Source organism: Hordeum vulgare, chromosome 2H, assembly GCF_904849725.1.
Source record: "Hordeum vulgare subsp. vulgare chromosome 2H, MorexV3_pseudomolecules_assembly, whole genome shotgun sequence".
Classification (NCBI taxonomy): Eukaryota; Viridiplantae; Streptophyta; class Magnoliopsida; order Poales; family Poaceae; genus Hordeum; species Hordeum vulgare.
This window is the reverse complement of record NC_058519.1, coordinates 197,262,150-197,288,028: the sequence shown is the minus strand read 5'-3', so window position 1 is coordinate 197,288,028 and position 25,879 is coordinate 197,262,150. Positions and strand designations below refer to the sequence as shown.

Genomic DNA, 25,879 nt, shown 5'->3' with positions numbered 1-25,879 from the left:
CCCCGGAATCTCAATCTACATGTGCACCACCGCACCGGTTCTGCAAGCAAATAAGACTACCAGGACCACATGCAAGCAAGCACACTATGCGACCCCTCCACCACGCACATAGAGGAAAATGACAGGGGATGCTGCAAGCTGACTGAGAAGCAAACTACCGAGGTTACGACGTCGATTTCGACCTCTTCCATCACCGCACCATCGCTCCTTCATACACCTTGCTAGCCGTCGTTCCTCTCCCTCACCGGTAGATCTGGTCCCTACGCGGCCTAGAGCATCACCATTGCACCAAATGCTCGGACGCTCACTAGAACACGGATCCTACGGCTGGAATCGTCGCGCGATAGAAGGAAGGAAGAAGGGATGGCGAGGAATCGCCGAATTCGTCGCCGAAGAAGGGAGAGAGAGGAGCGGCAGTTCGAATGCGAAGAGTCGCTTCTCTCTGGTGGGGGAGGGTGGTGAAAGCGACGTGGCGTGGATACGGACGCACGACTGGGACGACCGCGCGACACCTGCATTAAAAGGGCCGGACTGGCTATCGTCCTGACTGAGCGGCACCTGTGCTACCGATCGATTGATCGAACGGCACGCGAGGGTGTGCGTTCGGGACAAACAACAAGCACACAAACACTTTTTAGAATTTGGTTTGTTGTATAAATATGATACTTGTTGTAAACACGCAATTTGGTTGACTAACTCGGCGGTAGAGCAACCGGATCGTAACGATAACGACCATTGCAAAAAGTGTTTGTTGCAATCCAAACGAGCACAACATAGCGCTTGTGCCAAAAGCTGGCTGACTTGGTGATAGATCGGACGGTTGTCTCAGCGTCATCGGCTGCCTGCCGATCTGATTTAGGCGGCGTTCGGATTCCCTCCGCTCTCCTGTTAAAAATTTTGAAGCTGGACCAAGCTGGCTTCGCTCACTCCGTGGAGCAGAGCATTGCCGAACAGTGCCTTAATCTTTACGCGGCCGACTCGTAGAGCCCAACTAGAAAACGCTCCATCCTCTCACAAAAACAAAGGAAAAAAAACTGGGAAACGATCTAAAGTCGTCTAAACCCCCTGGAAGGAGGGGGAAATCCCTAATAACCCCCGCTCGCCTTTCCACGGCGAAAGGCATCCCGGCGGCGATGGCGGCGGCCGCGGCAAGGTCCGGATCCCGGCGCTTGTTCTCCATATCCGCCCTGGTGCCTCCGAAGCCGCCAACCCCTCCCCCGAAGGCAGACCCCTTCGCCAGCCTCTTCATCCCCGGTTTGATTCTTTCTTCCCCCTCCCCTTCTCCGTCTCCCATTATTTCCCCTCTCAGCTTTCCTCGCATCTGGAGATATTCGCTTTACTAACAGGGGAGTGGTCTTGCGGGATTCGCTAGAGTCAGGTAGGTTTCGTTTTGGCTGGGCAGTTCTCTAGTGAGGGCTTGATTATATAAGCTGGCGTCTCGGACATTAGACAACTTTTTGGTAGCACGCTCACAAAGTTTACATATTCAGTTATGCTGTTGCAGCATTGCTTATTCAAGCCCTGCATTCATTTATGGGTTCGGACTGCTTTATGATTACCCTATTTATTCAATTTATATAGATCTAATAGTTTGAAAAAAAAAACATACAGACCCATGGAGTAGTTGCAAATCATGGACATGAATTATGTTGAGTAATCCGAGCATATACATTTTCCGGCATTGTTCATATGATGCGATTAGATGTACTCTGTTCTGCATCCGTGGATAATTAACTCTGAACCATATGATCAAATTGTCTGTTTTTTCTGGAAGAGTTAGACCTTGTGAAAGATACTCCATACCTTGCTTAGATGGAAGATAAAGATGGACCTATACACGAATCCAACCACATTTGTTCAATTCAGTCTCACGCCAAACCGCGTCCTGACAAACTCTATGAGTCTTCTGTTTATCTGTGACGAAGCCAACATCAGAGCACTGTGATGTTAGATGAGCATCTTTCTCTTTGAATCATAAAAATTCTGCAGGATCATGGAATGGAAGCTGACCACTCTTCTGAGATTCTATCATTCAACTGTTTGAGCTGAGACTACATATTGAAACTGAAAGATCAGTTGAATCAATAATGGACTAGCAGAACAGCGGCCTTGTTTGCAGGCTGCATAATCCTGATTCTAACTACAATAGCAATCCCAATATCTCTCCACTTTCTCTGAAGGCGCCTCTGTTCCATCTTTTGTTTCTTCTGCTTCTCCCTGTCAACTTTATTATTTTCATTTAAAATGCCATCACCAGCAGCGAAGGTGGTGATTGACTAAGCATCATAAATTAGACCAGTGATGTTTCCCACTAGCAAATACCAAATATTAAGCAGTTCGCGAGGAGATTGTGACATTAAACCAAATATTCGGTTATCTTAATTTGAGGCTGAAACTTCTCCAATCTTGGTTCTTGCTTAACTTTATAACATGACAACCAGAAAATACTTTAGTAAGTACCAATTAAAGCCAGTGTAGTTATATAAACACCCTGGTGAGTACCATTTAAAGATATTGCAGTAACAGTGCAGTGATTCTTAAAATTTATCACAAGTTGTAATTATATGCGTTAAATGTATTTCATCATATAGTTCCGCTTTCTATTTTGTGTCTTTTATTACACTTGGAATCTTATGTTTGTTACCCCTGTTTGAGTTGTTTCCATTCATGTTGAACCTTCTGGTGTACGTAACGTCTGGATTATGATAGTATTAACAATGATTTATAGGGTTAAGCAAGCGAACAACAACTGATGGACTTAGGGAAGCTTTTGCAAAGTCTGGTGAAGTTGTGCATGGTATGTTTCTCTTATATATTTAAACATTCATTCTTCACATGCTTGTATTCGTGCACTAGTTCTGACATAATTGAGGACTAAGTACAGCAAGCAGATATAGCAAAGCACAGTAATTTATGTCGTGAGTTCATGCAATACTATACAATTTTACCAGAACTATTGCATGGATATAATGCAGTCAAGATTTTGTTGTTTTCTCCTAACACCTTTTAGCTATTAACTAATCCATGGTATAATGGCATATTCTGCCATTATCATGTGTCTATGCCTAACTTATGCCTTAAGTTCTTGTAATTTTTCAATTTGCCATAAGAATCATTAAGAATAGCTTACAAACACTTGTTTAGTGAATCTTCCTTGAAAATATTTGCAATAATACAAATATGAGCTTTCTACCCTTGATCAAACCAGCTAGAATGAAAAGGCAAATGTAAAACTCTAGAAGCAAAATTAGAAGGCAAATATAAGACTTACTCTGTTTGCCTTCTGTACCAAACTAATGGTAGATGGATATCATGTATGATTGTTCTGCCTATTCTGTCCTTCAGTTAAGTTTGGTCTGTCCATGTGAATTGCTCTCTGTTTTCATTCAAAAGGTGTTAAATAACTATTTGACTTTTCTGTTCTTTGCTGTTAAATCTGGACTAACAGTTATTTCAATAGCGTTCATCCTATTGACCTTATTAAGTTCTGATGGGGTTCTCTTTTGGCAAACCTTCCAGCATCATCTGTAAAAAGTTCAAGGTGGTATATGATCAGTGCAAACCGTTCAGGTCCTTTGACAGTGCGTAAAGAATACCGCAAAGTGCTTCCTTCTTTCATAAGGCCATCTGCATCTTACTCCACAAAAGCCTCAGAAAAAAGACCAAAACAGGTTTGTTAGCTAGTTCTGTTTGCCGATTTAATTTATTGAATACTGGTTTCTTGTGTATTTTCCTGCTTGTGATGACCCTTGGTAGTTTTCAGCAGTGACTGACAGTGTTGTCATTTTTTTGAACATGTTACTATAAATTGTGTGTTGGCTGTGGAATATAGGAAACTATTAACCATGGCATTGTCACCTTGTTACCATCTGCAGTAGCGACTAATGATCAGTTGTGCATACACATGCATAAGCTTTACTCCCTCCGTCCAGGTGCATAGGGCATCTAATGAAAATTTAGTATTCCAAATATATGACACTAGTCTATGTTAATAGCCTTATAATGCAAAGTAACATAGAAGTAGTGTCACAGATGGTTGCATTTATTAGGTTGTAGACTCAGTTTGCCTTGGGCTGCATTATGTTACGGTAACATGTTAGGCCCTTCCCAGTGCTCCATGGTGGACAGGTGCTAAGCATGCCACATAAGCAAAAAAATGACATGGCATAGCAATTAAGGAGGAAAGAGAACACTTTGGTGACCCCAGGAAGAACCAATGCCATACACGTGAACCTAGGCAAACCACTTAAATGAAAGAAGATGACCAATGCATGAGAGAGTTTAGGTGCTAAATCATTAAATAGAGTGAGCTTAGCAACAATAAGTTAAGCACCTATGCATTGGAAAGTTGAGTTGCTAAGCTATTTAATGTTCTTAGCACCACATCTTAGCACCTTTGCATTGGAAGCAGCCTTATGTTACCACAAACACCTCTCTCCTTATTAACTACATGCCACATAAGCAAATTTGCCTTGAGAAACGTTATGTTACTAGCTAAGTTACTCCCACTATGACCAGCTTCAATGCATATGCATTAGCACTTATAATGTGGTTTTGTACTATTTTTGTAGAATAGATTGTTAGGAGTTGCTCAAATGCTATGAAAATAGAATGGTGTTGCATATACTGAAAAGGTTCTGTTTAATTGTTCATATCAGTATAGGTAATTGCTAGGTGCTTAAATCATTTTTTGGATAAAGCATCTTGATGTTGTGATATCAGATAACAAGCTCCTCATTTTTCCTACACCAGATTTCTTGCTAAGGCATGAATTATTGATCTAATAGGGCAAACTAATTATGTTAGTTATAGAGTATAGTTTATCTGAAAGTCTATAATCTTGTCTATTCTCTTTGTTTATTCGTTGACAACAGTTTGCCGCTGAAGGACCGAGTATTGTGTATTTACTCTCCCCTCAACAATATTAATCACCTAACACGTTGCATTTTCAGTATTTGAGGCCCATTATTCGTGCATATCTTCATCTACACTTAAATTTAAAGTAAACTTTATATGGTTCTGTTAGTTGTTTCCTTTCCTATTTCGTGAACATATTTTTCTTATGGTGCATGCCACACTGGGTCATTTCTTTATTGCTTATAGAAGACTGTGACCTTTATCCTCAGGAGAGAACAGACTTGACGACTGTTGAAGATCCCTTTAATGCCCCTACCTACAATATACCTGAGAAGCCAGTGACATTTGTCGAGGGGGCCTCTTACAGTGTTGTAATACTTGCTGGGCTTGGAGTTGCTGCATTGGCTGGATATGCTGTTCTCAAAGAGCTTATATTTGAACCAAAAGAGTATGTCTTTTGTATTTTTCTGATTAAACTCAAGACACCAAATAGCACAATTAGTAAGAAACATGATAATTCATATGGCCATATGGGCATGTTTACTGCCAAAATTTGGAGTCCCCATCACTGGCTTCCTCTTAGTATATTTATTGCCGACACATGTAAGCTATTTCTTCCATTGGTTTGTACTATGTGCCACCCCTCGTCGCAGGCGTTCTTTCGTAACCAACTTTGTGATTGGCATATCTTTTTTTTTCGAGAAAACGCAAAGAGCCTTGTGTTTCTTTGTATTGAAAAGAAGGGAGTTTACAGCCTCCTAAGAGGTGGTTACAGCATTGTTACATGGTGGTTTAGTGGACATCCCAGGATGGGGGCAAGACTACCCTAAGCCCTTTGTCCCCGGCTCTAGTCCAGCACCTAATCTCATCTTTGATCCTATCCAAGAGCTCGTCGAGCGACGGAGGAATATGGTCGAAGACACACGCATTCCTATGTTTCCATATCATCCAGGGCACCAGCAGCGCGGCAGATCTCAGTGCCTTGTGGAGCGATGATGGAGTGGCATCCCTCGCCCTCCTCCACCAGTCCTGGATGGAGGCATCATGCTCCGGCAACGGGGCCGGAAGATGCAGCCAGGATAGTGTCTCGTGCCAGGCCTGCCGCGCAAAGGGGCAAGAGAGCAGCAGGTGGTGATTGGCATATCTTGGCGTACTTATTAACCTGGTGTGCTCCTGCCACCTATGCCTGGTGTGCTCCTGCCACCTATGCCTGGTAGGCTGGTACTCAGCTTCTCCCTGAAGCTGACCAGTAAATAACTTGGTGGTGGAGATTTTATTTAGCAGGTTGTCAGTCAGTCGCATACTTGATAATCCTGCCTGATTTACTTCCTCCGTCCTAAAATAAGTTTCTGATTTGGTACAACTTTAGTACAAAGTTGTACTAAATCAAAGACACTTATTATGGGATGGAGGGAGTATTATTTTGTGTATCTGACACTCCATCCGTTTCAGAATATATTGTCCAAAGTCAAATTTGTGCATGTTTGACCAAGTTTATAGAAAAAGGTGTCAATATCTACAATACCAAATTTGTATCAGTAGATCCATCCTTAAATATATATTTGTATAGTCTAGGTGTTTGAATTTCACAAAATTGTTGCACCTTGTATCCTGAAACTGAGGGAGTAAGAAGTTTTGTATTTTTTTATCGCCTCATTTTTTCTTTGTATCCCAGGGTTACTGTTGTTGCTTTATGCCTAAGCATGCCTCTGTAGTTTACACCAAATTGTTTTCTGGAGAATGCCTGTGGTACTCCCTTGCAATGCGAATGGGAAATTACTAATGTTGCTACCATTGTACAGGTACAAGATTTTTGGGAAAGCTCTAGCAAGAGTTCAGAGTGATAGTCAGGTTTGTGCCTGTTCGCGTTATTTCTATTTTTCCCTGGCATATTTGTTGTTCCTCTCTTAGTATACTTCGTCTATCGTATGTTTGTCAGGTTACAGCCAAAATTGGTTACCCTATAACTGGTTATGGTACGGAATCCAGAAACCGTGCAGCTCGGCAGCGCATCCAAAACAGGGTTTGGACAGATGAGGATGGTGTTGAACATGTGGAGGTAGCATAAATTCCTGTCTCTAGTCTCTACAGCCGTGCGTTCTTTAATTATGCAGCTTACTTGCACATCAAGATAATGGTAGCTAAGTCAATGAAAATGGACAAGTTTACTGTGAGGGGCTGCAACAGTTAGGGTGACACTTATCCTCTGACAGTTCGCTGGCAGCATATGGCAATGAGTCAATGACTTCCCTTGGCCAGGAGCAAGCTTCCAAATGACAACATAGGGGGAGAGAAACAGAGATGAGAGCAAACATGTTTTTTTTTTTACTAAAACAAGTCTATAATTCTTACTAGTGAAGAGAGTTTAATATGTAGTGGACCATTGCCAGTTTATATGCTTTCAGATGTTGTACTTGTGCAAGGGGCAGTGGGATGGGATTGATATGAATTCATGTAGTACTAGCTTACATTGTTGTGTTGGGAAGTCTTTGAAGCTGGTTGATCAGTTGCAATTCACATGCATCATTTCAGGTTGCCTTTCATATCCGGGGGCCACATGGAGCTGGAAAGGTGTTTGCAGAGATGTTCAAAGATAACGCCGACAGGACATGGAAGTTCACGTTTCTTCTCGTCGAGATTACGTCACCGCGACCCGCACAAATCATGTTAGAATCTTACCTACCAGCATAAGGATGCAAGAGACAACATCAGCTAGCAGTGGCACATCCATTCGGCAACTTCTTTTTACGTCATATATCTCCAATGGCTGCATCTCATGTTAAATACCCGTCCTCGGGTTAAAGAAGTTGTGAATTTTGAACTTCCCCGAAAGCATAAGTAGGAGGAAGATGAACCATCAGAGCTGCTGACCATGTCTAGCATCTTAGATATGCTGTTGCTTTGTTTAGCTGAAAGGCGTGCAGGCACATGTATACAACCCATCTTTCCCTCAAACATGGGACGGAGGAGGGAGTGATCCTTCATCTATCGAGTTTTAGTCCCATTTCAGGCAGTTTTTTTAATGATGCCTATGGATTTCGTGCAAACCTTCATTTTTGATATCCAAATAGCAATAATATCTGGTTACACTTACATCACGACCCTCAAGCCTGGGGTTCCAGGCATATACACTGTATGAAGTGATCTTCCATACAAGTGTGTGTGTTTCTTACACCACAGCAACTATTCCCTTCGTTCCTAAATATAAGTCTTTTAAGCGATTTCACTAGATGTCTACATACAGAACAAAATAATTAAATGTACACTTTAAAATATGTACATCCGTATGTAGTCCACCAGTGAAATCTCTACAAAGACTTATATTTAGGAACGGAGGGAGTACTACTCTACGTGACAATCTCAAACAGCATGTCACCGTGTATCTTGCGGCCTAAATTCAAATTTAAACATTGCGAAAAAATCTGAAAAAAATCATGCATGTTCACAACACATATTAAGATAACCCTTAAAAAATTCAGATCAAAATTCGAAACATACGTCGAGAAACAAAAAAATGACCAAAAATGCATCCGCGTACTGCCGCGAGATGAGATTCTAATATGGCCATCCGTGGAAACTGGCCGTAGTTAACGGACCGCGACGTGATTGTTCCCTTGGTTGCCGCCATGTTCCTCGCGAGGTGCCCTTACACCGTCAGCTCCAAAGCAGGCTTGCAGCCAGCCTCCGCACAGCCGCCTCCAACAAGGCCAGCATCCCCTCGCACTCGGCGACGATGGCCTTGTCCAGCCCGCTCCGAATCACGGGCGCGAAGAAGAGCCAGGACGCGGTCCCCGTCACGAATGCCAGCGTTGCCGCCGTCGCGGCCGCGCGCGGCGGCCGCCATGCGCCGCCCCGCCGCACCCACCGCCGCTCGGCCACCACGCACGCGCCGTGGAGGACGAAGAACGCGGTCACCTCCCCCGTGCCGACCTCGAGCGTGATGTAGTAGAACATCACCTCGTGCATCAGACCCGACACGAGGAACGTGGCGAGCACGCCGGCGGAGTCGCCGACGCGGGCGCGCACGGGGCGGTACACGCTCGGCCGGAGCGCCCCGGGGACCATGAGGTTCCACCGGCGGCCCCAGAAGTCCCGGAGGGACGAGGCGAGGTACGGCCGGTCGAACTGCGGCTCCAGCTCCGCGCCGAGCAGCGTGCGGGCGAACGCCGCGGCGGACGCCAGGAAGAGCTCGAGCATCAGGTAGACGTGCGCGCCGTCAAACGCGACCACGGCGTACGCCGGCATCCTCGCCCGGAGGCCACGGAGCGAGACGAGCGCGGCGAAGAGGGCCGCCTTGGCCGCGTAGGACAGCAGGAACCCGGGAGGGAGGGACCGCGAGCTCTGCGCCCTGCCCCGGACCTTGACGGGGAGCGCGGCGCAGGCGGCGAAGCGGACGGCTGGGAGGGCCGGGTGGAGCGGGCCGTGGCCGAAGGCGAGGAGGAGGAGCTTGAAGCCGCAGAGCCAGACGAGGAAGAAGGCGGAGATGGTGCGGAGGTGGATGGAGGCGAAGGTGAAGGGGAGGACGGGGAGGAGGAGGAGCACCGGGAGGAGCGCGGCGAGGCGGGGGACGCCCGGGCCCAATCGCGAGGCGGCGAGGCGCGCGTAGGCCATGGCCGCGGCCACGGCGGCCGAGACCAGTGCAAGTCTGGCTACCTCGGACGCCATCCCGCGCTCGATGAGCACAGCCGCTGCTGACCTGCTGAGATCTGGATGGGCTCCAACGTCAAAACGATGATCCAGTGAAGGTCTAATGCCAAAACGATGATCTGAAGAAAGATTAAAGAAATGCGAGCGCTTTGGTGTGCGATGCTTATGTATCCTTTTTATATGAACCTTCGCTCATGCACTACTCATTTGTTATGTGTGAGTTGTGTATGTGGATTTCGTCTCGTACTCTCGCGAATACAGCATATATTTGTCCTTTTTAATAAGACCTTCATTGTTTGATGCGGTTGTTTTAATACTCCCTTCATTTTAACTAAATGATTCAAAAAAAACTCAACTTTTTATTATAAAATTAGGTTATTTTTGAGTCATTTATTTTAGGACGGAGAAAATATAAAATAGAGAGCACCCATTTTCATAATAAATAGTTTTGCTAAATATTAATGATTGATACTTTCAATGGATGCTATCTTCTTTTGATTTTACATGAAGATTTATACATTAATAAGTCATTTTTTATATGCTGGTTGTAATGGGGAGTATCATATACTAGTATCATATGCATGATACTAGTGTATGATACTACACCCGTAATGCGTAATATCATGTGTTAGTATCATAGAAGAGTTCATTTATTAACATGCATGACACATAGTAGCACAACATTTAATATGATACGTTATCATAAGGCTGGTGTGGATAGTATCATATACTAGTATCATGCATATAATACTAGTGTATGATACCACATCCGTAATGCATAGTATCATATGTTAGTATCATAGGGTAGTTCATTTATTGCCATGCAAGACACATAGTAGCACATTATTTAATATGATACGGTATCATGATATGATACGGTATCATGATATGATACTCAACCCTCTCTTTCTTCATTTAATTTATGACACCTCATCGAAATTGCCTACTTGGCATGCATGATACTACCTATGATACTACCATTACGGGCAGCCTAATATGGTACTCAATCATTTCTTTCTTCATTTAATTTCATGCAACCTCATCAAATATGTCTAGTTGGCATGCATGATACTCCCTCCGTTCCTAAATATAAGTCTTTTAAGATATTTCACTAGGAGTCTACATACGGAGCAAAATGAGTGAATCTACGCTCTAAAGTATGTCTATATACATCTGTATGTAGTCCACTAATGAAATTTCTTTAAAGACTTATATTTAGGAACGGAGGGAGTATTACTTATGATACTCCCATTACGACCAGCCTTAACAGGATTGTATGTTACACCGTTACTTATGCAAAAATAAAACTCCACATCAAACTCAAATACTTCCTTCATACAAAAATATAAGACGTTTTTTACAGTTCAAATTTAAACTACAGAACTTATATTTTGATGCAAAAGCTGTAAAACTTAGCACCTGGTACATGTGGTAAGTTGTCCTTTTTTCCTTGATAAAGATGGGTTTTATTGATTGAAAATGAAGAATAAAGAAGATACAAACACAATGAACACACACCCAACTTCAACATAGTTAGTGTGCACACAACCAACACCAACACACATACATAAAAAAACTCGTTTGGTGAATACAAAAGTCATGTAAGATCAAAACTATGCATGAGCAAGAAAAAGGGGGGAAAACACCACAAAACGGTCGGATCCATGATAAGCTTCCCTGGAAACTAGAAACTCAAATAAAACTTGTACCTGGCTGCCTCTCCTCCTCCCACCCTTCGCCCCACCCACTAACCCGCCTCGGCTTCCCTGCCTGCTGGTGACACAGATGGCTCCTCCGGCAATGGTGGCCTTCTCTGCCTCGACCGAAGCTTCCCCGCGTTGGCTACCGCCCTGGATGCGATTTGGGTGCCCTTACCAGCTCATTGCGGGCTATGTTGCACGGATACGTCACAAAAGTGGCGTATCGGTGCAGGATACTGCACCAGGACGAGGATACGTGTGGATACGTGTGGATACGTGTGGGATACACGTATCCCTCCTTATCACATTTTTTTGAGTTAAAATAAAGCAAAAAGCTTCAGAATACGGCTGGGACACGTAGGGATACATCATCAGGGATACATAAGGGTTTGTTAACACTTTTATGGATAATGATAGACCTAATCGTTGGAATCCTTCCTCTCGTCGTTATCTTTAGTTGTCAAATCGCGAGGACTAGTTTCAGCGCATTTTCAGACTCTCTTACGGTCTTATGGCACCGCTGCCGACACCTCACAGCTTAGCTCGTCTCACATGAAAAGGCAGCAACTTCATTAGATCACTGATCAGTTACTCCATACATGTCAATTTTTTCATCCTCGAACAAAACAGTTTTTTGGTGCTGATTTGTTTAAGCATTTATACATATACACACCGTATCCCTGTAAGTCTGTTTTCAGAAAATACCGTTTTCCCATATCACCGTATCCGTATCCCCGTACCATGTAACATAGATTGCGGGCGCTTCCGGCCGGCCGAACATGGCGGTCGGGTGCACCCTCACCCGACCCACCCCTCTACTCAAGCTTGAGGCGGCTGGTTGTGGTTGTTCCCAACGGTGGCTGCCCCCTGCAGCGCGCGTGTTGAGAGTTTGGCTGTGCGCGAGATCCCTTCGACACTACCAGCACCCCCTTCCCCGCCAAAGTGCGGCTTTGTCCCGACGGCCATGGAACTGTGCCCCACTTCCCGCGTTCATCGCCCGCGGCGCGACTTCGGACCCGAGGAGCCCTGGGAGCTCCACCCTTTTCTGTCTCCTTTAGCTCATCGACTCCCTCGCGTCTCCACACCATCACCACCCTGTTGGTGCCTTGGTTGGTCGTCCATCCCGTTGCATCTTCGTCTCCGGCACACTTCGGGAGCTGCGTCTCCTTTCAACTCCTGAGGCCCGTTGGCGCCCTTGCTGCTCTGGTCCCGACCATATTTGTTCTCCCTTCTAGAACCTGGTTCGTCCGGGGCTACGGGCACAGTCCCATCCCCGCCGCCTCTCACTCCACGCAGCCATGTAACCTCGCCCTCCCCCAGAAATATATTTCGCCCCCAAAAAAGTTTGTTGATTCAAAAAAATATGAATCACAAAATATGCATGAATCCAAAAATATCTGTTCATTTAGAAAATATTTGTGTATTCAAAAAAATGATGGTGGATTCACAAAATATTTACGAATCCAAAAGTGTTAGCGCTGTTAGAAAATGCTTGTGTATTCAAAAACACATTCACGAATTTAAAATATTCACAAATTCTAAAAAACAACTTTTCTAAAAATGTTCCCGTCAAGAAATGTTCATGATTTTAAAAAATATTCATGAAATGTAAATATAAAAAATATGAGAAAACTGAAACTAAAAGAAATCATAGAGAACAAGTAAAGCCCATCGAAAAGAAAGTTACAAAAAAGGTTCAATGAATGTTCTAAAAAATCCTTTTTCTTTTGAGATGAGATTCTAAAACTTTTCTATAACCAATGAAAACTTACACAGCAAAAGCGAACTGACAGGCCCCGAAAATAAAAGTGAATTTTCTTTTTCTTTGGATTTTTTTGTGCCACAGTTCAGCAACGCATTAATGAATTGGATGACGGCCCAACTTTAATCTAGAAGCTTCTGTAACCTCACCCAACAGAGTGCGGCTATTACGCTGGCCCACAACCCACCGCAGTGACCTACGTACTTCATGTATTCTCAGAAAACGTACAACATGTATTTCGCTCATTACTCCTGGTCTGTATTGAGGCATAAAATAATATTCCTTCTATAAACTAATATAAAAGTATTTAAAACACTAAGTAATCTAAACATTCTTATATTAGTTTACGGAGGGAGTATGATACAAATCCCAGCACTACAACGAATTGTTCAAATATGGAGTCCATTTGTGCTCGTGGACAGAAACTCCATGTCCTTTTCATGCTCATATCATCTCGCGAGAGGGAGTCGTCATGGATGCAGACAAGGTCGCGGTTGTCGTGGCCTGGCCGACGCTGCACTCGCCACTTGCTCTTCGTGGTTTCCCGGGCCTCCCAGGCTACTATCGGAAGTTTATCCGGGAGTTCGGCCTTATCGCCGCACCGCTCACTCGCGCGACGCTTTCGTCTGGGATAGTGAAGCGACCGAGGCTTTCCAGTCCCTTAAGTAGGCTCTCATCACAAGACTGGTCCTCCAGATGCCGGACTTCGATCAACAGTTCATGGTCGACTGTGATTCCTCGGGAGTGGGGTTCGACGTCGTCCTTCACCAGGGCGCCGGGTCGCTCGCGTTCTTCAGCCGGTTGTTCGTCGTACGTCATCACAAGCTCACGGCCTACGAGCAGAAACTCATTGGCTTGGTACAGGCTGTGCGCCATTGGCGGCCTTATCTATGGGGACGCCACTTCCTGATTTGCACGGATCACTACAACCTCAAGTTTCAACTCGACCAACACTTATCCACCATTCTTCAGCACAAGTGGATCAGCAAGATCTTCGGGTTCGACTTCACGATTGAGTACTGGCCGGGCCGCCTCAACATCGTGGCGGACGCCTTGTCCCGTCGCGACACCGACCATGACGCGGACGTCACCGACGCCGCGGGCGTTGCCCTCTGCATCAGCTTTGGGCCATCGTTCGCCTTCTTCGACGACATCCGCCGCGCCACCACGATGGCCGCGGATGCGCATCTCCTTCAGCAACGCCTCGCCGAGGGCGACTTGCCGGTGCCGTGGCGCTTGGACGACGGGTTACTCCTGCACGGGCGCCGCCTTTTCGTGCCGGATCACGACGATCTCCGTCACCAAGCCATTCTGCTGGCGCACTCGACCGGCCACGAGAGGGTGCAGAAGACTCTCTACCGCCTCCGCGCCAATCTCTACATCCCGGGTGAGTGTGTGCTGGTGCGAGACTGAGTGCGGTCTTGCGTGACGTGACAGTGCAACAAGACGGAGACACTACAACCGGCGGGCCTGCTACAACCCCTTGAGGTGCCCTCCCAGGTCTGGGCTGACATCTCCATGGACTTTATCAAGGGCCTCCCCACGGTGGGCGGTAAGTCCGTCATCCTCACGGTGGTGGACTGTTTCTCTAAGTATGCGCATTTCATCGCGCTCGGCCACCCCTACACTGCCACCTTCGTTGCGCATGCCTTCTTCGACAGAATCGTCCGCCTCCACGGGTTTCCGTCCTCGATCGTCAGCGGCCGTGACCCGGTCTTCACCGGCCATGTTTGGCGTGATCTTTTTCGGATGGCGGGCGTCAAATTACGCCTAAGCACGACGTTTCATCCACAGACCGACGGCCAATACGAGGTAGTCAACAAGGTGATTGCTATGTACTTACGCTGCGTTACACGTGATCGCCCACGGGCCTGGGTGGACTCGCTCTCTTGGGCGAAGTACTACTAGAACACTTCCTACCACTCCGCCCTGCGTGCCACCCCCTTCGAGGTGGTCTACGGTCATCCTCCACCTCCTATCCTGCCGTTCCAACCCGGGACGGGCTGGACTGAGGCGGCGGGCGCCCTTCTTCGCGACCGGGATGAGATCCTTGCCAAGGTGCGCCAGCGTCTTCTCCAAGCCGAGCAATTGTCCAAGAAATACTACGACGCCCACCACTGCGAGGCGGAGTTTGCAGTGGGCGACTGGGTGTGGATGCAGCTTCTCCACCGCACGACGTAGTCACTCGACCCCGCACCAAGCGCAAGCTGGGTCCTCGCTATCCTGGTCCATTTTCGATGTTGGAACACATCGACACCGTCGCCTACCGCCTGCAGCTGTCGTCGAGCGCTCGCATCCACGACGTCTTTCATGTGGGCTTGTTGAAGCCCTTCCGCGGTGAGCCACCGGTGGCTGCGCCGGATCTTCCACCGGCCTCTGATGGCCGTCTCCTTCCTGGTCCAGCGAAGGTGTTGAAGGTCCAACAAAGCCGTGGTGTATGGCGCCTCTTGATCCAGTGGCAAGGCCTTCCGGAGGAGGACGCTACTTAGGAACCCCTTGACGAGTTCCGCAAGCAATCCCCTGACTCTTCCAGCTCGAGGATGACCTGTTTGCGTAGACGGGGAGAGATGTTATGACCGATATACAATATAGCCGGAGGGGGCCCACTGACGCAGACAGTTAAAATACGTGCACCAACTATCTTAGCGTTATTAGGGGTTTAGCCCAGTTTATCATATCTGTTAGTATATGAAGATTATATATACTCATGTAAGGACTCAGTTTCTATTAAAGAGAAGCAATCATATTTGCTTGTCACCCATGAGGAGCCGCCGTCTCAAACCCTAGCCGCCTCGAGTCTCTCTTCCTCTCACGATCACGGCGCCTTGCCGCTGTCGGCCGCGCGCCTTGCCCTGGTAGGGACTCGGTTCCTATCACTTGTCCCAAGACTTGTGCGTTCCGGTTGGCTATGAGAGAAGTTTGATTTTTTTAATGAAAAAGAGTTATTTACTTATTCTGGTCCGGATTGATTGCCTATTATACTACTCTCTCCGTTCCTAAATAGAAGGTGTATTAGTTTTTCAAAAAGTCAACTATTGTCTATGTTTAACCAACATTATATTAAAATATATAAATATTTACAACACCGGATATATATAGTATACAAATGTATTTTAAGGTGAATCTAGTGGTAATGATTTCATATTCTAGATATTGATATTTTTATTAATAAATTTGGTCAAAGTTTGAGAACTTTGACTTTAATTTTTTTTAATATACCTTATAATTAGGAACGGAGGGAGTAGATAAGTTGAGTGTTTCGTTGCGTGCACAAATTCTATTTACCTTCTCGGGAGATAGAAACTTAAGGAATGATTTAATTTTTAGTGTGGAGGAAGCGGAGTTTAGGACATGTCTTACTGGTCTTTATATTGGTATCATCCTTCACAAACCCTCAATTTTGGAATTTGATTGCTTTTCTGTGGTATGTTTTCTTGTTGTTGATATACTTGACAGGTCTAGTCTAGTTGATTTGAAAAAGGAAACGACTACAATGATTAGGCTTCGTGAGGACTGGTTCAACGAGATAACAATGGAATTGGATGAACAAGCGATGAACTGGTTCAACTAGATACTACATATATTACTCTCCAACCTCCCTCACATTATGTTCATGTCGCTAAGGCTAAGCCAAGCCAAACATTTGTGTCTCATTATATGTACTGTGTCTTCTCTCACTGAACCACATCATCAAAAGACCTGAAATAAATCTAGGAAAATGCAAACATCAATATCAAATTTTAAATTTAAACTCTAACGTACAGGGGATACCACAGTCCTTTCAACCATTCAACCACGTGTTGGTTTGCGGATTTTTTTATATTTAAAGAGTGAGGGCCTACAACCACGGATATGGAGCTCATATACTCCCGGATGAACAGTATAATCGGCAAATATAGTAAAAAATATCAAAAATCCTGAAATTTTTGGACATGTAACATTGATGTTTTTTCTACATGCGTGTAAAATTTCATGGTGAAATTACATTTGTGGAGGGGTGGGAAAAAAATAAAAACAATGCTTCAAAGATAGTGTTTTTAGAAGCATTTTGAAGCATTAATTTTGTTTTTTTGTCTACACCTCCAGGAATGTGATTCCGTTATGAATTTTTGCATGCAGGTAGTAAAAACATCAATGCTTCGTGCCAAGAAATTTTAGAATTTTTGAACTGTTTACTATTTTTTTAAATTTTACTGTTCATCCGAGAGCATGAGAGCTCGAGCTCATAATAGCACTTTCGTACAACCACTTGTATCCTTTGTATATTCGTATTTGGACAGTATGTATTTTTTTCATACTCATTTGTCGTGGGCAATTAATTTGGAAGATTGAAAAATAATAGACCATCAATTCAGAAAATTTGTATATTCGTATTTGGATAGTATGTATTTTTTTCATACTCATTTGTCGTGGGCAATTAATTTGGAAGATTGAAAAATAAAATCTAAAAATGGACCAACAATTCAGAAAATTTGTATATTCGTATTTGGATAGTATGTATTTTTTTCATACTCATTTGTCGTGGGCAATTAATTTGGAAGATTGAAAAATAAAATCTAAAAATGGACCAACAATTCAGAAAATTTGTATATTCGTATTTGGATAGTATGTAGTTTTTTCATACTCATTTGTCGTGGGCAATTAATTTGGAAGATTGAAAAATAAAATCTACAAATGGACCATCAATTCAGAAAAACAAATTGTCAAGAGTGGGATTTGAACCCACGCCCTTTCGGACCAGTACCTGAAACTGGCGCCTTAGACCAACTCGGCCATCTTGACTTGATGACTAATGTTGACAAACGATCTAATTAACTAAAATTATAGTCTATCTCGAGTTCATGCACAACGAACGTGAAAATGAATCTTCACTTGTGCAGCCACTAGGCTCCATTCTCGGCTTTCTAAAAATTGCGTGGCTTCTTTTCTGAAAATTTAGCTTAAATTGATTGCCAGGTTTAGTACAACAAAGATCAAACTGAACTTCGTTTTGCTATGAAAGTGGTCTTGCTTACCCTGAAGCAAGCAGTCCCTATAAGTGACTAATTGGAACAAAGAAAATGTAGTACTACTACTAACAATCTCTGATAAAAATACTAGTAAGCCGTGAAACATTATTGCAGGCTACAACCACCATTGATAATGATCCAGGTTCAGGAGATCTTATTATTACAAGCAGGACTATATATGCGATGGACACCACAAGTTAGTCTTGGGTTTAAAGCACGCGCTCATCATCTTGGTTGGAGCTCCGTGAGGGACACCTCGTTGGGCGACGGCGACATCGCTGCCTGGGGCTTGCCGTCCCCGGTGGACTGCCCCCCCCTTGGATACGCACCCGAGTACATGTCCGAGAGACCCTCCATGTCGTCGACGCAGAACGTTGGCCTGGACGGCGCCTGCAGAGACACCGTGCTGCTGCTGAGCATGACGTTCACCGCCGACATCGTGGGCCGGTCGGCGGGGCTGTCCTGGACGCACAGCAGCCCGATGTTGACCAGCTTCAGCATCTGGCCTCCCGGTGAACGGCCGCCCAGGGACGGATCCACCAGCTTCTCGACTGTTCCGGTAGACCAGTGCTCCCATACCTGAATGTGCCAAGAATGCTGTTTTCGTCAAGACAGTCTTGTGTTGACTCCAAAATCACGAGGAGCAGAAATAAGTAAAGTATTACTCACGAGGCTTAAGAGGTCAAGGGATGGCTCTGAGTCCGAGCTAGCGAAGCTGCTGTTCTTCCTCCCCGTGACGATCTCCAGGAGCAGGACGCCGAAACTGAAGGCGTCCGACTTGACGGAATACTGCCCGCGCATCGCGTACTCCGGCGCCATGTATCCGCTGCGTGAACGCAATGCAACGCGAGCAAAATCTCGCCGTGTAAATAAACGTCTACGCATCGTACTAAACGAAATGGACGCCGTGGTTTCTTACTATGTTCCGGCGATGTGGCTGGTGACGGCCTGCGACTGATCCCAGCTGAACAGCTTCGCCAGTCCGAAGTCCGAGATCTTGGGGTTGCAGTCCGAGTCCAGGAGCACATTGCTGGCCTTGAGGTCCCGGTGGACGATCCTCAGCTGGGAGTCCTCGTGGAGGTACTGCAGGCCCCGGGCAACACCGTTCACGATCTTCAGCCTCTTCCCCCAGTCCAGGTCCTTCCTTTTCTCTGCATCTGCCAACGGGACCAGGAAACGACCATCAGAAGGAGTAACTCGGAGCCACTACGTGGTAGCTAGCTAGTGCTCTCATCATATCAAACATGGCTGCACAGACGACAGAGAACTGATGGAACGTAGTAGTACCGAAGAGAACGGTGTCGAGGCTCAGGTTTGGCATATACTCGTACACGAGCAGCTTCTCCTGTCCTTCCAAGCAAACGCCAAGGAGCCTCACAAGGTTCTTGTGCTGAAGCTTAGCGACCAGAACCAGCTCTGTTTTCAGCTCTTCTATTCCTTGCGTGGAGCTCTGCGACAGCCTCTTCACGGCTATCTCTTCACCTTCAGAAAGGACACCCTGTGCAATCCGGTCAACACAGATGTGCACAACCAACATGAAATTTGCATAATGCTAGTTAGCTAGTACTCTGAATGTATGATTGGCACCTTGTAAACAGCACCGAACCCTCCTTCACCAAGCTTGTTGCTCTCAGCGAAGTTATCTGTTGCAGCCCGCAGGGTCGATAGGTCCAGAAGGAGGGAATCGATGCTTTGGATGTCATCTGGATTAGCAGCTGAATCTGTAGCAACAAGGAAGGTGTACAGTGATCAGCATATAGCTGAAATGCAGTCAATTGAGCATGAGTGGTTCCGATAGTTAGAAACTTAGAATGTTTGCTTTTCAGGTAGTGCGATTGCATCATTGGTTGATTGGATGGTGCGTGTTTAACTACATCAAGAGACCATCATGAACTTTAACTTTGAGTAAATTTAGGTAACCAGCGAGTCAACATTCCCCTGCTGTTAGGCCAATTCACAAATTAGTAAGTACTCAGTAGCTTACATGGTAGTGGTACTGACGGCTTTCTTTCTACCGGTTTTCTCCTCCTCCAAAAGCACACGCACGTTGAAATGAGTAGTAGTGCAGCAACTATAGGTAGTGTGATGGCCAAGACCAATCCTGTCCTATTTCTTGTTCCCTCTGCAAACAAATGGTGCGGATTTCAGAGAGTGCAGTGCAGACTGCAGACAAGTGTTCCACCATCCAAGTGACACCAATCAAGCACGAAAGAGCAATCATATGTGTTTCAGACACTCACCTTGTTCGGCCGCCGCTGGCGCTGGCGCTGGTGCCGGTGGCAGCACGTCCGGGAGTTGCAGCAGTGGGCGTCCAGAGAAGAAGGAGTAGGTCTCGAACCGGAAGTTGCATCGCACGCCGAAGACTCTCCCGCCCGGCTTCCCCACGAAGTACTGTGGGGTAAACTTCTCGATTATGTCCCTGAGGCAGCTCCGGCAGTCGTCCGCCGCCATGTCTGGCGTGCACTGCGCCAGCGAGTAAATCTTGGGGTACGTCCTGTCGTACCCCTCCTCCCCCGTGCCGAACCGCCGGGTCGGGTCCCCGGCAGCATAGTAGGCGGTGGCGTTGACGAGCCGTCCGGAGGCGGCGTCGAACGCCGTGGCCGCCGCGCCCGCGCTGACGTTGTTGCCGTTGAACGCGACGAACTTGCCCCTGTTGTCGGTGACGTTGGCCAGGAAGTCCTGGTCGGAGTAGCGGAGGATGCAGGGGTCGTCGAACATGGTGGCGTGCCTGTTGAAGGCGCAGAGCTGCTGCGCGTTCCGGAAGGCGGCGGCGACGCAGGCCGCGCATGAGGAGGCGTTGGTGTCGCCGCGGCAGAGCGCGAGAGCGTAGACGGCGTCCGGCTTGGCGCCGGCGGCGCCCTTGGCGAAGAGCGCCGGGGACGCGGAGGCGTTCCCGGGGAGTCCGCTGGCGAGGGCGCGTATGTTGGCCTGGTAGGCGCTGCCCTCCGTGTAGTTCCGGGCGGCGGTGTCGCAGAGCTGCCACGGCAGCGGCTGCGCTCCGGCGAGCGGCGCGTGGAGGAACGCGAGGAGGAGGAGGCCGGCGGCGAGGTTGTGACAGGGACAGAGAGCAAGGGTGCGTCGCATGCGCATCACCACCATCGCCATGGAGCTGAGCTGCTGAGTGGTGTCGCCGTATAGTGGTATAGTACGGGGCGTACCTGCAGTTTCGAGTAAAATAGAAGAGCCGCGATCGGCGATTTTCCACGCTCGACGCTGACGGAGGAACAGAAGTAGCAGCTGATGGCGAAAGGAGTGACCGAGCGGAAGCGTGACACATGGTGGAATTGGTCAAGGGAGGTGGCTTGGTCATTTATTTCTTTGGCCTTTTTCTGCGTCAGGTGTTCTGGTAGGTACGCCCTGACGGGGTACGAGTGTTAGAGCAACTCAGTGATACAATCATACAAGTGTTAAGAGCAATTCTAATGGGGCAATCATACAATTATGCAGCAGCAAGTCACCAACGTCTCCGTCGCGACGGCAACGAGGGAGACGCTCTTCATTCGAGGGTTAAACCCTAGCCAACACGGCCTCGTCAACGCCGCCGTGGCCGTCGCGGTCAGCACCGGCTCATCCGCCTTTCTTCGGACGCTGCTGCCCGACTCGTCCGGCGCGTCGGTTTGCAACCCGGTGCCCGGATTCCACGTCTACCCGCATGCCTCCCGCCTCTTGGGATAGTGCTCGTCCTGGATTCCACCTTCATGCGTGACGAGGTCGGCCTGGACCTAGACGGCTTCCCTCTCAACCATGAGTTTCCGGAGGACTACGGGCTAGAGGAAGAGGACGAGTGCGACATCGAAGCGGAGCCTTTGTTTAAGGACGAGCTCGCCAACCAAGCGGACGGGACGGCACCGAAGCGCAAGAGCAAGCGAGCCAAGGCATACACGGCGACCGAGGACAAGCTTCTTTGCGAGTGTTGGAGAGACATTGGGCAAGACCCCAAGACGGGCGTCGAACAAAAGCATTCAACCGTTTGGATTCGTGTTCATCGTGAGTTCCATGAGCGCAAGAAGTTTCCGCCGTATCAAATAGCAAGCGCGCGTGGGTGTGTGTCCATTTCGAAGCGTTGGAGGGTGACCCAACAAGAGCGCAACAAGTTTTGTGCCACTCTTGAGAGCGTCAAGGCCCGCCCCGTGAGCGGCATCGGCGTGCTAGACATGGTATGCTAGCAAGCCGCCCTCTTTTTGTGTCATCAAGTATATGCTTTTGGGTGTTCGTTTGCATATCATTTTGCCAATATGCTTGCATGAAATACATTTGTAGGCATTTCAAGCTTTGGAGGCATTCAAGGTCCAACAGAACGGCAAGTGCTTCAACCTCTCCCATTGCTTTAGGGTGATCAAGGACGAGGAGAAGTTCAAGGCGCAATATGTCGGCCTCAGGTCGCATGGTGGGAAGAAAGGCGCGGAGGAGGTTGGGGACGACGAGAAGGCTCGGTCGAGGGGGAAGACCAACTCCAAGAAGGAGGACAAGCGGGATGCGACATCGATCGCCTTGATCGCAACCATGGAGGGCATGATCACCAAGGACTCAAGGGAGGAGAAGTGCCGGCAAGAAAGAGAAGAGCAAATAAACGCCTTCTTGGATATCCAAAGGAGGATGCTTGACATGGAGGCGGAGAAACAAGCACGGATATGCTTGAGATGGAGGCGGAGAAGCAAGCCAAGATGCTAGAGATCGAAGCCGCCAACACTAAGACCAAGGCCAAAGAAGTGGCTCTCGCGAGCATGATGACCGGGTGGAGATCATGAAGGTGGATCTCAACACCGTGTCACCAAGGAAGAGGCCGTGGTTCGAGAAGATGCAGGCCGACATGCTCAAGTTCGACGAGGAGTAATCTATGGCGGCGAGCGCCATCTTTTTTGGATGCCTGCAGGTGTACTGGCATGACCAGGAGGGGTCGCGATGGCATGGTTGAACTCAAGTCCCACTCTTTTTGTGTGCTGGCATGTGTGCGAGCCGGCTCGCGAGTGCGCCAGCAGAACTGTGGTGCTATTTTTTGAAGTCGGCATTGTATGTCGGTGTTGGCATGAAACATGGCCGCTCGCATGATCAGCCGCGGGCCCTTTTTTTAATATGTTAATTGCGGGCATGAAATGGGGCCACGCGTTGGGCGCACTGCCGACCCAAATATAAAACAGGGCGGACGCGGTGCGGGCAGCCGACCCAAACGGACAAAAACGGACAAATTCGCCGTTCGTTTGGGTTGGCCCGTTGGAGTTTCTCTAAGCAATGCCAACCCCGCCCTACGGGGCGGCGCGTTAAAAAACATTTACACTGCTGAATAGGTAATGCGTTAGCTCCAGCACATGCCACAAAATAAAGCGGGACGTTGTCGCTCCAACAAACACGTTAAATTTAAAATATCCACGTTTAGCACAAACCTCATTTTCCATTTTTTAAATCATGAAAAAATCAAAAGCATAAAATAAATCAATAATAAAATAGTTCACAACATTGTTCATAAAAACATAGTTCAAGTCCAAACGATACATAAGCTAGATAGCTAACTACTACCCCCCCGCTCTCCTCGGTGGTGTATTCCAACGTGAGAAAGGCGTCATGCGAGTGATCATCATCACTACTCCATGTCGACGCGTGCCCCACATTGCAGTGTGCTACAACTGCAGCCTTCCGCTGACGCCTTTTCGCCCGGCCCGCGGATCGCACCACCCTCTGTCGTGACCAGAACTCATGCTCGTCGAGGACATCCTGCGGGAAGCAATCGCACCACACCTCCATGGCCTGCTTGTTTGTATCGGTGATGAGGAGGTGGCGGTCCCGCCTTGCCTGGATGCGGCGGTCCTCCGCAGTGATTACCCAAGGGGTGGCGCGCATCATCGGAGTGACGACAAGGTTGATGTAGAGCCCCTCCGTGATGAGTTCCCCCTCCGACGGAGTACCGAAAAAGGCCTCCAGATGGGATCTGGCGAGAACAGAGGCTTGCGGCGGTGGAAAAAGTATTTCGTGGATCCCTTTGAGGGTTTTGGAATATTGCTGAATTTATAGTGGATTAGGTAGGGGAAATGGAGCGTGGAGGGTCCAACACAACATCACGGCGCCCCCCCGGGACGCGCCCTGGTGTTGTGTGGGGCCCTCCGGCAAGATATTCCTTGGCCTCCAAGTTCTAGGTGATCCTTATCTTCAATAAAAAAATCTTAAAAAGTTTCAGGATGATTTGATCTTGTCTGTTATTTATTTCATGCGAAACAAAAACAGGGCAGAAAATAGGAAGTGACACTTGGCACGAAGTTAATAGGTTAGTCCCTAAAATGACATAAAAAGGTATAAAATGATAATAAAAACATCAAAGAATAATAATATCATAGCATGAAACAAGCAAAAATAATAGATACGTTGGAGACATATCAGGGCGTGCCAAACACCCGTGCGCGTGCCATATTAACCGTGCTTGTTGGAGATGCTCTTAGAGCATTAGACGTGCTAAATAAGCAGCATGCGGTAAAAATGGCCATATAGCACATGATGAGGTCATCTGTCAGGGATATGATCATGGACCAGACATCAAGGATCCATGTATGGCCTCACACGATCATTAAAGTTTCAGGACTACCGATGCATAGTCAGGTTTCACTCAGACCCATGAGGGTCACTCGGACGTCATCTCAGACATGCATCGACACTCGGACAGAGGCAAGCATGGACGACGTGGTAGCTTTTATGGCCAAGAGACTTAAAATCGTACATGAAGTGCAGTAAAGACTGACGTTACCAGTACAGACATAGTTAGGGCTGGAGTTTCTAGTAACGCCACAAGTTACTCACACTAAATCCCCTTGTAATGACACTCGACGGATCCTGGCAAACTCTATATAATCCACCCCCGAGCTGTGTGACAAGGATTAAGCATCCTATGTAATCAGATAGCCCGGAGAAAACACAAGTCTCTGGGCATGAGACGTAGGGTCTTTACCTCCTCCGGGAACGAGCTCGAACTCGCTAAATCTGAGTGACACTTGTGTTGTAGCTAGGCTCTCCCCCTCATTCGTACCCCTAGTATTCACTGTAGGATCATCCCCAAGACACTTGGTGCCCACCGTGGGGCTGCGTGTCTAGCGATTTATGGCGCATGTGATTTTTTCTTCTAGTCACCATGATGACCCTAGATGGAGAGATCTTGTTCGGTTCCCTCAGCTTCATCGCCAATGGTTCGGCGTGGTTGCAGGAAGCTCCACTGGACACGGATGTGTTGCCCGCCTGTGGTGTGGCAAACTTCCGTGCGACTTCGTTCGGAGTCGTACTCCAGCAGACGTCGGTCCCGTACCATTCGGCACCCCTCCGCTCCGTTGTACGTCGCAAGCGCTATAGGTGCTCATGGCTCGAGCGAGGGATCAAGCATGTCGTGGCTCTTCAGTCCATGACTGAGCAGGTGGCCACGCTCGACTATGAAGAACACACCCTCAACTTGTTCCCCTCCTCTTGCGATGGTTCCTCCGATGAATCCGAGTGCGAGAGCAACAAGCCCGCTGTAGAAATTCTGATGGCTGGCGAGCTCTTCCGGAGTTCTCCGTGAGGAACTCCCACGGACGAGATCAAGATGGTCGTGACAATGACACCGACGACGTCTATGTTCCCCAGCCAATCACTCGGGAGCAGCAGGAAGAACTCATGCAGAGGAATGAGCATGCCCTGCTCACGCCTATTACTGGGACCACCCCAAAAGAGATAACCCTAGAGGCTACACGCCATAGCACTCTGGTCGAGCGCGAGCGGCTTGAGAGGCTCTAGAGGTCACCCTGACCTCCTCGTCGACGGCTTCCTTTGGTCCTTGACCCGGTGGTGAGACTAATCGTGCTGTGCCAGCCGACCATTCTTCTAGGTCATGTTCATATGCTGAGACTCTCTTGGCGCCATCCCTTGGTTATCGCTCGGCTCGTCCTGTGGAC

At 47.4% G+C, this 25,879-nt stretch overlaps 3 protein-coding genes and 1 non-coding gene across 4 annotated transcripts; 1 reads left to right on the top strand and 3 right to left on the bottom strand.

Annotated features, from left to right (window-relative positions):
- The first annotated feature begins 999 nt into the window (after window positions 1–999).
- LOC123425816 (probable mitochondrial import inner membrane translocase subunit TIM21) lies at window positions 1,000–7,950 on the top strand. Its single transcript, XM_045109551.1, has 7 exons — window positions 1,000–1,254; window positions 2,729–2,797; window positions 3,520–3,671; window positions 5,127–5,305; window positions 6,660–6,708; window positions 6,797–6,916; window positions 7,390–7,950. The coding sequence occupies exons 1-7, from the start codon at window positions 1,134–1,136 to the stop codon at window positions 7,546–7,548; spliced, it is 849 nt and encodes a 282-aa protein (XP_044965486.1). The 5' UTR covers window positions 1,000–1,133; the 3' UTR covers window positions 7,549–7,950.
- Window positions 7,951–8,211: 261 nt separating this feature from the next.
- LOC123425815 (probable long-chain-alcohol O-fatty-acyltransferase 5) lies at window positions 8,212–9,759 on the bottom strand. The gene has a single exon (XM_045109550.1). It carries the CDS (start codon window positions 9,520–9,522, stop codon window positions 8,512–8,514), a length of 1,011 nt encoding a protein of 336 aa, XP_044965485.1. The 5' UTR covers window positions 9,523–9,759; the 3' UTR covers window positions 8,212–8,511.
- A 7,908-nt stretch (window positions 9,760–17,667) lies between these two features.
- Window positions 17,668–17,748, bottom strand: TRNAL-CAG. The gene has a single exon. It is a non-coding gene; the product is annotated as a tRNA-Leu (tRNA).
- Window positions 17,749–18,032: 284 nt separating this feature from the next.
- LOC123425814 (cysteine-rich receptor-like protein kinase 10) lies at window positions 18,033–21,205 on the bottom strand. Its single transcript, XM_045109549.1, has 7 exons — window positions 20,216–21,205; window positions 19,960–20,097; window positions 19,563–19,696; window positions 19,263–19,473; window positions 18,895–19,132; window positions 18,645–18,801; window positions 18,033–18,554 (listed from the first exon to the last, which is right to left on the bottom strand). Exons 1-7 carry the CDS (start codon window positions 21,078–21,080, stop codon window positions 18,201–18,203), a joined length of 2,097 nt encoding a protein of 698 aa, XP_044965484.1. The 5' UTR covers window positions 21,081–21,205; the 3' UTR covers window positions 18,033–18,200.
- Window positions 21,206–25,879: the final 4,674 nt, after the last annotated feature.